This window comes from Adelges cooleyi, unplaced genomic scaffold (assembly GCF_023614345.1).
Source record: "Adelges cooleyi isolate 19-005CV unplaced genomic scaffold, UGA_ACOO_1.1 ACOO_flye_CR_arks_rails_tigmint_CR_PRNA_23, whole genome shotgun sequence".
Taxonomy (NCBI): Eukaryota; Metazoa; Arthropoda; class Insecta; order Hemiptera; family Adelgidae; genus Adelges; species Adelges cooleyi.
In genome coordinates, this window is record NW_026095893.1 from 1,746,940 (window position 1) to 1,761,717 (window position 14,778).

At 27.3% G+C, this 14,778-nt stretch overlaps 2 protein-coding genes across 2 annotated transcripts; one reads left to right on the forward strand and one right to left on the reverse strand.

The window, feature by feature from the left end:
* Positions 1-1,107: 1,107 nt before the first annotated feature.
* LOC126835840 (uncharacterized) lies at positions 1,108-3,727 on the reverse strand. Its single transcript, XM_050568681.1, has 9 exons — positions 3,596-3,727; positions 3,475-3,522; positions 3,085-3,138; positions 2,706-2,735; positions 2,588-2,617; positions 2,455-2,505; positions 2,191-2,220; positions 1,797-1,886; positions 1,108-1,346 (listed from the first exon to the last, which is right to left on the reverse strand). The coding sequence occupies exons 3-9, from the start codon at positions 3,086-3,088 to the stop codon at positions 1,108-1,110; spliced, it is 474 nt and encodes a 157-aa protein (XP_050424638.1). The 5' UTR covers positions 3,089-3,138; positions 3,475-3,522; positions 3,596-3,727.
* Positions 3,728-7,913: 4,186 nt separating this feature from the next.
* LOC126835841 (uncharacterized) lies at positions 7,914-14,524 on the forward strand. Its single transcript, XM_050568682.1, has 13 exons — positions 7,914-7,956; positions 10,191-10,220; positions 10,303-10,332; positions 10,449-10,478; positions 10,563-10,592; positions 10,787-10,816; positions 10,899-10,928; positions 11,403-11,426; positions 11,620-11,649; positions 11,720-11,749; positions 11,833-11,862; positions 11,945-11,986; positions 14,261-14,524. The coding sequence occupies exons 1-13, from the start codon at positions 7,914-7,916 to the stop codon at positions 14,521-14,523; spliced, it is 642 nt and encodes a 213-aa protein (XP_050424639.1). The 3' UTR covers position 14,524.
* Positions 14,525-14,778: the final 254 nt, after the last annotated feature.

Here is a 14,778-nt window from a genome sequence, read left to right on the forward strand (position 1 = left end):
AACTATAACTGAAAGAGATAAAACCTTTTCCAAGTTAATGTTTCGATCCGAGTTTGAAGACTGTAGGAATATTTAAGATTGATAAAAGCGTTGTGTAACCAAAAATGTGTTAAAAATAGTGTTCTTTGTATTAGAACATATTAGTGGTAGAAAATATTACAGATCGTCTGTCTGCCTTTTGTACCAATATAAACTAGAAATTTACAACGATCAATGTGTCATTTTCCCTCTTTTAAGTTTTTCCTTTACAAAAAAAAAAAAGTTTACTACAGATTTTTAAGAAAACTGTATATTATGCCAAGCTCTAGAACTTGTACTATACTAATCACATACTTAAACAATATCTCCAACTCTATCTTTATCTTCATTGTAACTTCTATCTCCATCTCAATCTTTAGCATCTCCGACTTCCTCTCTTCAGGTAAAATGGAACTTAAGAGTTAATTTTTTATCCAACATTATTTTATTATAATTTTATTTTTATAACTGGTCTTTGTTATTTATTTAAACTGCATGCTAGAAAACAGATAAGTTACCCTGTTAGTACCATTGCTTTTTAAAAATTGTATATATTTGAATAAATTATTATACACTTGGTAAATTACATAGTATATTACTTAATTTATTTTAACTTCGATGTAAAGCAGAGATGCTATTGGTTTTACCATGATGTAAGCTTTTCTTTGTGTCTGTATATACTGTAACTTTTTCAATAGTGGACCAACTACTTCGATAAATCACAAATTTCATCTAGTTGATACTTTGGGGGGTAAAAGGGGGAAAAGTTTACTTCTTCATAGTTAAAGCTTTTCAAAAAAACGCCTATTTATAATAATTCCTGTGATCTCTCCGTCTCCTCTATGCTTTGATTCCATTATGACTATACCCTACTGTACTAGTCGTGACTAGAAGTGCTAGCACTCACAGCAGGAATACAAATTAGGATTATATGGTAATAGTTTTATCAATAAACCAATACATAAGCAACAAATGTGTCTATAATCGTGAACCAAACTGTTTATTAGTGTAATACATTGATGCAAAAATAATTTGAATATCTTACAAATAGTGCTACATAAGAGTTTTAGCTACGATTTCTTGTCTTAATTACAAAAGCTGCAATACAAGGTAATTTTTTCTTATATCAACGTTACCGGGGTCCACTTCAAAAAATTCGCCATTGAAGGATCTGTATACGGTGTTACTATCATTTTGTTTCGTTAAGGTACAAGTACTTCTATCGCCAGTCTTAGTAGTTGTTGTATGGAATACTGGATACTTCGTACTCATGAACAATCCTATTAGACAACAGGTCCCGTCTAAATTTATACCTGGTTCTTTGCCAACTAAAAAATCAAAAAATTTGTCTTTTTTTTAAATTGTTAAATCTGGCTTGCCATTTACTAATTATTCTTTAGTGCGCAAGATACAACTAATACAGAAAGTATTGAAGTAGAGAATATGTAGGAAAGATTATTTCTGTCAAAAAAAGAGTAAGACAACGAAAAACAAGATAGGAACCATTACGTGCAGTAGGTTCTTTTTGTAAGGTGCAGCATGATAAGGAATTATTTAGATAAATAAATAAAGAAAGCCAAGAAAGAAACTATGACCAAATCTTTGACGGGCAGTATAATTTGTTTTAGTGTCAAATTATGAGAATCTTATAAGATATAATATAAATATCATAAGGTGTATAGTATACTAGAAGGTATACTAAGAAGGTATACTAGCTCTAATGATTCTTACATATATGTATTCAAACATATTATATTACATATTAAGATTATACGTACTTAGTATACGGATGATTATTTTTCTTAAAGCGTTTCTCGTAAAATGCCTTCTTTTATTTCCAAGCTGTACCAAATCCATTGTTACAAAATCTGCAAGAAAATAATAGATAACCAAATAAATTAGCTGCCTATGATGTAGGATTGCATAATATTTAAAAGAACTGTGCTCAGTACATAATATCTTATATACTATACACTAAAAAATACTTCATTTAAAGCACGAGTAATACTATTAATGTGATACTTATTTATACATATATACATTTCAAATAGGAATTCATATTATTGAAGTACAATTTTATTTTCTACTATACAAAAAATTCAAAGTAATTTTCGTCTTTAAAACCAGCCATAATGTCTATATTTTACTACTATCGTATAAACTTGTAATTACCTATATTTGAAGTTTCAGGCAAAATAACAGCTACAATACCGAAAATATAAACATCAAAATATATTTATACAGTTAAAAACAAAGGCTTTTATATTTCAACGATAATAGTCAATCTACAAATGTGACCAAGTTTCAAACAAACTTGACCAATTATTCGATTTGAATTATACTTAGAAAGCTTAAGCAAAAACTATATACTTAGCTCAATAAGTGATGATAATAGTTGACAATTGTTCGCTTTAAAACGTTAAATTTTATATTTACGTATTATTTCATCTATTGCGGATTGTATAGCTTTCTGGATATTTATGAACTCTAAAATTTCAAAACAAATATATTTTAATAATGTACATGTTTTTCAGAGAGAGATAGATAAGTATTGAATATATGTGATTACTTTCTGAGTTAATTTCAAGATCCGCAAGTTCTGAAATTAAACCGAAAACATTCTAAGCTTAATAATTATTGACAACTGTGTGGAAATATTTCCATAAAAATGCAAAAAATATTATTACCGGGTGTAGCGAACATATTATTCAGAATCTCTGAAATCAACATTACATAAATTAATTGATCTCAATATTCTTTCTATAATTCATTAAAAGATCTAGGTAGAAAAAACATGTTCACGGTACTATTATGTTAAATAGAGCGGAGGCTATAATAATATTAGTGCTGCGAGGAGGCAGATGTGGCCATTAAAATCTATAATATAACGAATAATAACGATTATATGATGTTGACAGAGCCAAGACCAAAGTTATTTGTTATAAAAATTATATTTGGTTTTAAGAGTAAAATTTAAGTTGTATAACACTGATAAGTTTGCATGGGAATTAATTTTTGTTTTTCTACTTGCAACCTTTAAATGTATTCATATATAATAAAGAGTACCCATTTCATGACCATATTGAAACACAGTGTCGATAATCACAACTTCCAATGCATCTAGAACAAACAAAGTTTGAGCCGTAATAAAAATGTCCAAATAAATCCATAAAAATCATCAGAATAAATTATACCACACTTTCAGTGATGACCATTGACATTTCAACTACTTTCCCTAATACGTTAAATAGTAGCTCACCGTATCCAAGCAAGTGTGCACTAAGTAAATATTATAGAATCTACTTCTCTGAGTATTTTTGGTTTTTATAAATTAAGTAGTGTTGGGTATGCTGGTGTAGTTCATAGAAAGTATACATTTTTCGCTTATAATTCAGTCATACATAAAAAAATAATATATATATGTTGGTATAATATTTTGTTTGTAATATTTCTTACTTCCTATTATTTTATCAGTATCGTCAGCAGCTTGCTGGATGAATTCATCTATAGTAAATCATAAAAAAAATATGTGCAAAAACAGTAAAATATAAGAACTTAAGTTATTTGTGTTACTGACTTGTAATGAAAAGCTGTTTTGCATATTCCTCTGTAAAAAAAAAACCTAGTTTAGCTTTGCTCCATTGTATAATTCTAAGCAAATTTAATGTAATAAAACGAAATTCAATTTTGAAAAGGTTAAACAGCTCTGGCGCTTTGCTGAAGCTGAAGCTGAAGACGGTGCGCAGAGGGTGGTGTCGGCGGAAATATACACTTGTGACTCTTTTACCCTGGTAATCATATTCGTTAATTAAAAAAAAATCGTGATCTTTATGTCAAAGACGTGAATACTTAACACAAATCTCGGAATGACCCCCAGCCCGATAACATATCCATGTTAAAAGTAAAATATAGATTTTTATATTTTTTTTTTTAAATAAAATAATTACCTTTACTAGAATCCTCCACAGCATACACAAAGACAAATGACATCAAAACACAGAAAAATTCCATTATCTACAAATCAATAATGAACATAAAGGCAATTTGTATTACATAGGTAATCATAGTTCGCCAATAACTAGCACTGGAGCGGGGCCGAAAAGGTTTTACGAAAATGTTTTTTTTTTATTTGATATTCTTAATTTGTTGTTTTTTTAATATTAAAAATGTCTTCAGATATTTTTATATATACAATATTATTAGTATAGCAATTTATATTAGTTATAGTTTACCAATAGCTAGCACCGATGCAGAATCTATAAACCATAAATGTTATTCAAAATGTATGCTTTGATCTCAATAAACCGATAATCTGTTTTAATTTTTAATGTTACAAATATTTTATAAAAGTTTTCAGATCCAAAGTCCAAAAACTAGGCCCAAAAGTGAATAAGGAATGGTTAATGATATTTTTTTACGATACATTTGTTTATACAATTTTATTTCTGAAAAAAATATTCTACACAAGTCTGAAAACAGTTCGACTATATTACAAAAAGTTATAGCGCTTAAAATTGTTAGCCCTATGAAATATCTTCCATACATAACTTATCTAAAACTAGACTTGATAGAAATTAGCCTAACTAACGAAAAGTCATGTCAGATTAATATCCAAAATCACAAAAATAGAAAATTAGAAAGAATTAATCAAAATACTGAAATTAACATATTTTGTAGTTTGATGTATTAGTTAAATAAAATATCATAAACCGGCGTCTGTTAACTATTTAAAATACACTATAATTTCTATAAGATGGTTAGGCTACATTATAAAAGATGCAAAATATAAAACTTTATTACATTTTAAAAATACGAAACACGTAGTTTATTTAACTTAACTTATTTTTATTAGAATTAGCTTTAAAGAAGACGTTGTGCACTCAAATTTTAGAGTTAATAACTAGCAAACTTGATTTTAGCCTTTTAGCAGGGACGTCTTTGAATAGGTATTTAATAATTGGCCTATATTTGTTTAAACGCTTACTAAAAACGTTTAAAGTTTTATAGAATTACTTACTTGAATGACTTAATGAGCTGAACAAAAATCAGTTTGAGCAGTTTGTGATACTCTTTTGAAATGGCTCTCACCAATTTTTAATGTGCTTATATTTCAACCGAAGAAGTAAAATCAAATAGGTTTTCGCATTGTGTCAATGTTGAACTTATTTACATGTGTTCATATTTTTACTTGTTTTTTACAGCCGCTGTCGCCTGCCTTTCACAGTAAATTTGACAAAACGTTACTATGTACACAATACTAAACCTACAAAATAATTCGTGTAAACGATCACCGACAATGAACACGTAATATTGAAATGATCAGATTCGACTGTTTCTTAACCCAAGAGAAAAATATAGAATCAAGTTTATATGGGGATTGCAGTTTTTTTTTTAAAACAAGTTAGTTGAATCACAGATTAGATAAGCTAAAACCCTCCTTAACTTAGTGTGGCCAAATTCTCGAAATTAATTTAATGTGCAAAACACTTTACTGTAATAATTGAAAGTATTGGTTATTTTAAAATATTTGTATTAAAATACTAAACCCTTAATGTCACTTTTATTAGATAAATAAATAGCACTCAAAAGTTAGAACTACAAAAATAATTTTAAAAAAATCAGTTAAGAGTATTCACACTACAAACGGATATATAGGCACGTGTATATGTTTTATTACTGGTAAATGTCAATTTTATTGAAATAGTAATAAACATTTTATATGCTAGGAAGTAGGTCGCAACATAAATTTGTTGTTTTTTTTTCGTAGCCTACATACATAGTATTTGTAGGTATTATCGTTGAGTATATATTATTGTGTACATACTCAATGGTAGTGTGTACGTTTTACCGTTTTGTATAAATTTGTATTTTCGTTTGGTTATTTGTTTGGATAACTGAGAAGACATGAATAATTTCAACTGACATACTTAATTTTTATGGCTTTAATTTTTTGTGTCATACTAAAATAATATTAAGGAAATATAATAGTATACACTACTTAGTATTATTTTCGGCAGTATGAACTATACAAGCAACTTCTAGCCAAAAGCAAAACGATAACGTAAAATATTTTTAACTCCGCCTCAGAATAATGTAAATAATATGTTATTCACAACGAAAAATGACTAATGTTGCTTATGTTAACAAATTCGCATATACAGTTCTGCAAAATACATCTAGGTTTTATTGTTTCGGTCAACAAAATACAATGCCATTCGATAAGTCGTAAGTAAACCATTGAAGCAGTCAGTATAATTATCATTGCAATTGTTTGAGTAAGAACTTCAAAAATTGTAACATTGTATGCTTTCATTGAGTTTTCATTAGTTTCTTCTAGTTTAAAATATTTTTTCCACTAGTTCTAATTTATTTTACACCAAGCTCATATGTAAGTAATACCATAAGACTTCAAAATATACAAGCAGAATTGTGCAAGTTCTTATTCAAATAAATTTTTAGGACACGAAATTATTTTCTTATAATATTTATTGGTTTTATATAATTTATAAAAGTAGAATGTATACGAAATAATATTTTTAAATATAATTACTTAAAAAAATCACCTAAAGTCTATTCAAACGATATTTTTAAAAATTGTTCTAATACATTTTTAAACGATGAATTTTATTTTAATAAGATGTTATCTAGATGTTTATTTAGATATTTTTTATCCGAACGGTTCAAAACTCTGGTTGTATTAACGCATAGCATAATACGCATAATATGTATCAAATTGATATTATCCGAGTAAGCCAGTTGAGTGGGGTCAAGGCATAATGGGATCATATCAGTGGGGACGGAGAGGTCACAGATCTACAGGGGTTATTATTAATAAAAGTGATAAAACCACTTTTAAATAAACGCTTTATTTCTCATTTTTAACGTAGTTATTATTTTTAAAAAAATTGTTTGTACTGTAAATAGATATATATATAAATTATAATATTTTCAATTCTAAATGTTACAGGCCTAATACAAGTGGTGTAAAAAAACGTTATATTTTATTGTATTTTTTAGAATTCGATTGAATTGTTCTTTAGCATTGTAGTGTAGGACTTTTAGCACTTGTTTAGTTGTATACTAAATTATACCTATATAATATTTATTTTAACCATTCCTTCAGACGTAGTAACTCGTATATGTTTACATATTAAACACTTAATAAACATGTATTTTTTAAACAAGTGTTTTGCACTTACTAAATATTATCGCCAAAAATTGTTGGGTACTCATACTATTATTATTATTATTTAAGTACTTCATTATTTAAGATATTTATTTAATATAAATATTACAAAATGCCTATTTTGTTCACACCTATCTCTGACCACATCTTCTCAAAATACTCCTTAATAAATCTAAAAATTATTACCCTCTTGTTCGGAACTAACTCTAATATTTTTCCAAAAAATATGACAGGCCTATTACAAACGAAATATGAACAAGATATACATAAAAAATAGATTTATTATTATTATAGTTATCTCTAGTATACATCTCTATTCAAAAAACATAAAACATATCAAATAAAAACATCAATGTAAAACCAAAACATTTCTCGTCTCCACTCCAGAGTGCCTGCAATTAATATAAATTTTGCAATTTTTTTTCTTATTAGTTTTAGATAAAAATGAAAGTTTCCTATGCTTTAATAGCAATTCTGTTTGTAAATGTTTTGGCGGATTTAAAGGATGACTATCAAAGTAATTATTTTATTTTTATATTTGCCCACACAAGATAGTTAAAAGCTGTATATTTAACTTTTCCTTACAGAGGAATATAAATTGGAGATTTCCTTGTCCAGTAAGTAATGTTATTTAAGCATATAGACTAACTTTATGAGTTTTTTAGTTTTACTGTAATTATACATATTTTTCAAAACATTTACTACAGACATGGAAATCCACAGAGCTTCAAACCATTACGATTCAAACGAAAGTAAGATACAACCACACACGAATATATAATATTTAACATGAAGTACTATGTTTTGTAATATTTGCCTAATTGTCAAATGATTGATAAACTAAAAATTATAGATCCTATTATCTTTTTAGAGAAAACGGGTTATAAATTACAATATAGTACATATTTCATGTGTTATTAATTAATACACAAAAGTATAATTAGATATTTTTTAAATAATTAAAAGTGATTGTAATAAACCACAGTGTAAACAGATTTTAATCGTTATTAAAACACCCAAATAACCAAATAATGTAAATGTTAAAGTTATAAAAATAAATAAAAATACTATTATATTTAAAGTAGTAGTTTTATATTTTCGATTGGGGTAAACGATTTGTGTATATTTTATTTTTATTGAAACTATTTTAAAGCTAAAACCATTATTTGTTTGTTCTAGACGGATTGGAGTATATAATTACAATTTTTGTAAAAATGGTAAACGAAGAGTATCCTACAATAGGTAATAATAATTATATGATAATAAAAAAAAATTAGCCAGTAAAGTTGGGAATCTGTGGATAGTAGGGTTCATCCTGTTGACTGTTGATTCACTCACACATACCAACCTAGAAATTGACTACGGTCAATGTGTTATTTCCCCTTTTGTGGGGTTTTTCTTTTTAAAAAAAAGTTTTAGTAACGACAATTGAGAAAACAGTATATGTTAGAGTTCCATTCTAGTTCTACCTTAGGTCTGTTTACCGAACCCACATCCCTAAACTATAATTGAAAAAGTAAAATAAAAAGATAATATCTATCTCTTCTAGGGGAAAAAGATGTTTTCTTGATTTTAAGGAGGAGTGGGGTAATTTTTTTGATTTTCTGCCTACAAAAATACATCTTAGACACGATTTCTGATCTATAGAGTTGCTACACGAAGAAACCAGTTTTGTGGTTCAAAAACTATCGTAGAGCCTGTGTTTAAAAAAACTTAAAACATATCATAGTAAATACAACAATACCTTCTTAGCTTCACGTGGGAGCTAAAAACCTTGGTACTAGATGACCTTCTTACAAATATAGCTACAAAAATTGATCTTAAGAGAAACGTTCAGTTATATAAATCTTATTTTCACACATTCTACAATCCCATATGTTTCGGACATTGTATTTTCATTAAGTTTCTACCTTATTTAATAGATCCAAGCACTGTCTTTTCAATTGCTAGTACATATATTTTTCTCTTAACTTTTGTATTCTAGCTTATATTAGAATACAAAATTAAATCTTACATCATTAATTTACATAGGTATGATGTCATATGGTTTAACTACCGCGTTCACTATACCGGGTAATACATAAATTTGCATTTTTTTGAAATATTTCCACACAGTTATTTGATAATCGTACAAAGATTTTATTTTACTTACAGAACATATAAACATTAAAGACCTATCATTACTAAAAGGTAATCTATTATGATTTTAGTGTAATTCAAATTTCATATTTATAAAGCTTCTCACAGAATCATAATTAAATTTTATTTTATTTTTAATTTCCTTTTAATTTTAGAAAAAATAGCTGAACAGCGATATTTGCGAAAGAAAATATATGATCTAATAGGTAGATATATTGTTTAAAAATGTATCTTTAAACACAAATGGTCAAAAGAATTCAGGACAATAAACGCCATGAAATTAGAATGTGAACAAATAACAAAAATATTACATTTCAAACAGATTGTCAAATACTTCAAATTGTACAGAGTACAATTATTAATACCGCCAAGGAAAAATAATACACAAGAATTTTGGGAAATACCAGGACAAAATAAATTAATACATCAAAAAAGACTTGCATTGACACACAGTATTTCTAAGATTAAGGATATAAAACATAGTAGACTCTTTTAAACAAAATTAAGAGAACAAACAGAATGCGTTAAATACGCAATGATTTTGAGGAACTCTAGTTGGGTAAAGTAAACTTTAACTTGGGGTGAGAAAGTGAGATTTAAAAACTTAGATTCGCGAAAGGAAACAGTCCACTGAGAGAGCACTCACAGAAACCTACATGGTGAAATAGAGAGAATACTGTACGGCCACGTGATCTCAATGATCGCGTTAACTATATAAAAAGAAGTATTGCTGTATGTCGCAGTCTAATGGTAGCGCTGAAAATTGACACTAAAAAACACGAATAAAATATAAAAACCTGGTTTGATTAACTGGATAGTTATTTAAATTTTTAAAGTTTTGTTTCAGTGGGTCCCGCTTCTGAAGATCCAAACCAAAGTAATTACAAATTGTTGTTTAGTAGTTAACATAACTTATGGCTTGTCTCATAATTATATAATCCTTCATAATTTTTTTACAGGTGGTTCTGTATCTGAACATTCAAACCAAAGTAAATTCAAATTATTTAGTTAGTAGTAAATATAATTAATATAAGTAAGTAATTAGTTGTAAATATAAATAATGACCTGTCCCATAGTTATTTAATTCACCATATTCTTTATACAGGTCGTCCTGATTCTGAAGATTCAAACCAAAGTAATTACAAAGTTATTATTTACTAGTAAATAGAACTTATGGCTTGTTCAATAACTATTTAATTCTTCATATTTTTTTTTACAGGTGATTCTAGTCCAGAAGATCCACCCCAAAGTAATACAAAACTAATTAGATTGTAGTAAATAAAAATGATAGCTTGTCTCAGAAATATTTAAGTAGAAGTATTGCTTGTGTGTCCTTAGTCTGGTATAAGCACTGAAAATAATCTCTGAATTACGTGGATAAATTATAAAAAACCCGATTTGACTAACTTTATAGTTATTTTGATTTTTATATTTTTTTTACAGTTTTTATTGATTTTGATAACGCAAATGGAAGTAATTACAATGTTATTAGTTAGTAGTTAATAGAACTTATGGCTTGTTTCATAACTATTTCATTTTTATATTCTTTTTACAGGTGGTCCTGATTTTGAATATTCAAACCAAAGTAATAAAAAACTTTTAATTTGTAATATAATTTTAGAATTTATGTTTAATTAATTGAATAACAAAAAATATTTTTTATTTTTTCATTTATTTATTACTTACGCCAAAATGGCAATTACAAAAATACAATCATATAATAATAATAATAAAAGGTACAATTAAATAAATGTAAAGTATTAGGCGAATTAATTTTTAAATAAGTTGAATAGAAAATCATTAAATTTGATTAAATTGAATAAATCAAAATCTATTAGATTATTAGAAATTTTCATACCTCTATTAATGAAGGTGTGATGCATAACCATAACTAGTTGAATGCTGGAGAACGAAAAATATTGTTTTTAATCTAGTGTTGTGGCAAGTATTGCTTGTGTGACCTCAGTCTGCTCAGCGTTGAACATAGTCACTAAAATACGTTGATAAAAAAAAAAAACTTGGTTTAATTAACTGTATAGTTATTTTATTTTTGTTACAGGTATTCCTACGCCTGAAATACAAAGTAATTACGAATATATTAATTTTTGTAAAAAATCATCTGATGGCTTGTTTTATAATTAATTAAGAAGAAGCAGTGCTTGTGCGTCCTTCGTCTGCTGATAGCGCTCAACATAGTTATTAAAATACGTGGATAAAATATAAAAACCGATTTGAATATCTGTATAGTTATTTTGATTTTAATATTTTTGTCACAGTTATTGTTGATTATGAAGACACAAATCAAAGTAATTACAAAGTAAATATAACTAATGGCTTTTTCTTAACTATTTGACTCTCCATATTTTTTTGCTACAGATGTTACTGTTTCTGAAAATCCAAATCAAAGTAATTACAAAATTATTAGTCAGTAGTAAATAGAACTTATAGCTTATTTCATAACTATTTAATTATTTATAATCTTGTTACAGGTGTTCCTGTTTCTGAAGATCCAATTCAAAGTAATTACAATGTTATTAGTTAGTAGTAAATATAACTTAGGACTTGTTTCATAGATATTTATTTTTTATATTTTTGTTACAGATATGATTAAAGAGAATGCTAAAATCAGATATGAAAGTCAAAGTAATAACATTGTTATTAATTAGTAGTAAATAGAATTTGGCTTGATTTAAACATGAAATTCGCATTACGTATTATTTTATTCATACAATGATTACAAAAAAGGTAAACTTTAATTTGGGAAGAGAGAGGGGCAGTTTATAATTACATTTAACAATAATTTAATGTCAAGACATTTAAAGTCATCGAATACTCCTGACTCAATAGATAACATCCTATACAAGTTCTTGTTTTATAATATTATACTAGTAGCTAGCAGGCGACCGGGTAGGCTACAGATAATGACTGACAGGTGACGGAGTAGGTCATAGATTGCGAGTGGATTGTGGACATTAGTGTCTAGCGTAGTCTAGCTATCTGTCAGGTCAAAAACGATCTACTTATTATAAAACCAAGTATCTGGTGCTGCTTACTTTACGGGTTTAGTAAGCAATGTTTTATAATAGAAAGAAATATCTAGAGGTCAGTCGGCTAAAGTTCTGGTATGATGTCTCGATGTGAAACAAAACTTTTTCAAGCGTAGTATATTATATTGGTCGAACTAATCTACTAATCTGTTCAGTCATGTCAGTAACCGATAATGACGTACTGTAAGTATGAAATGTATAATTAAGATCTGGTGGTTTAGCAGAAATTCAAAAGTATTAAAAACTTAAGGGTAAAAAACATGAATGGAGTAAGCATGGAAGAAAAACGAATAACCGTTAAAATTAAAACTATCACTTTATATATGTGGGCGATTGGAGAGGCCGTCAAATAATTGCATTAATAATGCTCCAATGGCCTCCGTTAACTATGCGCTCTGGTTATCCACTATCAAATACAAAATACGTATTTATTCGATTAAACCACTTATAATTCATAGTTCTTTAAATTTACCATAATTATGTTTATCGTGCAGCTATTTCATTTGTATTATTTGTTATCAACACGGTAATTTATTGATTTTTTCACAGAAACTAAAAATCTGACCAAACTTTTAGAAAATAGAAGAATTGGACATACAGAAGAATTAAAAAATAGAATTGCCCATGAAAGTATGTGCTAATATAGAGTCATAATTTTCTGTAAACCTTTTGAATACATTTCATATTTAAATTAACAGATCTCACCCAACACATAGTAAACATATGTTAATGTTTTATATTATCATTTGAACTGTTAATATATATTACTATATATTATCGTACATTAATACATATATTTATACATTTATGAAGGTACAGGAATTTTTCTAGAATTACGTCGACTTGCCAACGAAAGAAGACCTATCATTGAACGAGCTTTAAAAAATATACTTGCAAGAAAATTAAGTAAATATAAACAAACAACAAAAATAATTTTCTGAAAATGTTGATAGGTCGATAACTAGTTTTGATTAATTACTTTTAAATTAACTTTACTCTAATTTAAAATTTAGGATAGTAAGTGGACGGTGTTACACACAGATAAAAATAATACTACACTTAACCTTCCCCTCGCCATGATTATAACTTTAAATATAACTATCTACAAATGGTTATCGACCAGTCACGATTTTCAGCAAAACCAAAAGTCTTAAAAGTTGATAGAGCTCTAGAAAATACTAACAACATTTTATAATATTATAAAGTAACATAAATAAAGACGTTTTCAATAATTATAAATACAAAATTGCAATAATTTTTGGAACAAATGAGTGTAATAACCTTATTGAATTACCCTGTATAAATACTAATTTTTTAATTGTTTTACATGTATGTTTTTTAAATATATAAATTTAAAATGTTTGTATTATAGCTCCTACAGTCGATGAAGGTAAGTACACATGCACATGATTTAGTTGTCATGGATTATAAAGGAATATACACTTAGGCTTTTTAAGTGTATTCAAGGGAGCGTTAGTTTTTTACTTGAAGTAAAGACATTGGGCCATGAATATGCCTTTTTATACGTGGAGGCTAAAAGACGAATAAAAGATACATTCATGTTAAAAAACCTATTATTTAATTTATAAACTTAACAGCTATCCATCGACTAAAGCACACTGGCAAGGAGAAGAAAGATAAGAGATATGGCGCTCATACAATTGAATATATTATATATCAATATTATATTGTATAAAATTCCGATTAATGTGTGCACGTATACTGTAGTTTGGTTCGCCAGGTGGTAAGGGAGGGCGGGGGAGTAACCTCAGCAATAAAACATAATCATTTCAATAAAATAATTTACATATAACAATATCTAATATAATATTCGACAATTTTTAAGAAAAAATATTTTCTAATGTTTCAGCTGGAAATGCTGTTCCGATATACATGAGTAGGACGATATGTCTTTTGATAGCATTGTGGATTAGTTCAAACACTGCTTCTAAAACACCTACAAAATTTGATGGTGATATTTGTATCATAGGATATAAAAAATATCATTTTGTAAAATACAGATCCATTGATGGCAAACTTTGGCAAGTCAATCGCCTCGATGTACCAATTAAAGAACTAAACGTACAACTATATGAGGAAAACTTTATTTATAATATTTTAGAAGAGTATTAAATTGTACATTTTTTATAAATTATAAAATATTTAAATAATTTATACACATTGCACTAACATCCGAATTGTCAATTAATATAATGGTTTTCTAATATAAACGGTATTATAACTATTATAAACACATTTGTGGCTTATGAATAATTATTATTATTATTACCTACCTATTGTTTGATTTTGGCTGTAAGATGATTTTATGGTCTAGATCGATCACCTATTGAGAGGATAAATTTTCCTTTTTACTTTTGAGTGTTTTGA

What these genes read in the sequence shown, in the direction of transcription:
- LOC126835840 (XM_050568681.1), bottom strand. An exon ending in TCTTGAAATTAACTCAGAAA is followed by an intron (nt 2,506 to 2,587) that starts GTAATCACATAT and finishes TTGAAATTTTAG; the next exon opens with AGTTCATAAATATCCAGAAA. An exon ending in AATAATCATCCGTATACTAA is followed by an intron (nt 1,347 to 1,796) that starts GTACGTATAATC and finishes TTGATTTTTTAG; the next exon opens with TTGGCAAAGAACCAGGTATA.
- LOC126835841 (XM_050568682.1), top strand. Translation starts at nt 7,914, where the DNA reads ATGGAAATCCACAGAGCTTCAAACCATTACGATTCAAACGAAA. An exon ending in CCATTACGATTCAAACGAAA is followed by an intron (nt 7,957 to 10,190) that starts GTAAGATACAAC and finishes GTTTTGTTTCAG; the next exon opens with TGGGTCCCGCTTCTGAAGAT. An exon ending in TCCAGAAGATCCACCCCAAA is followed by an intron (nt 10,593 to 10,786) that starts GTAATACAAAAC and finishes TTTTTTTTACAG; the next exon opens with TTTTTATTGATTTTGATAAC.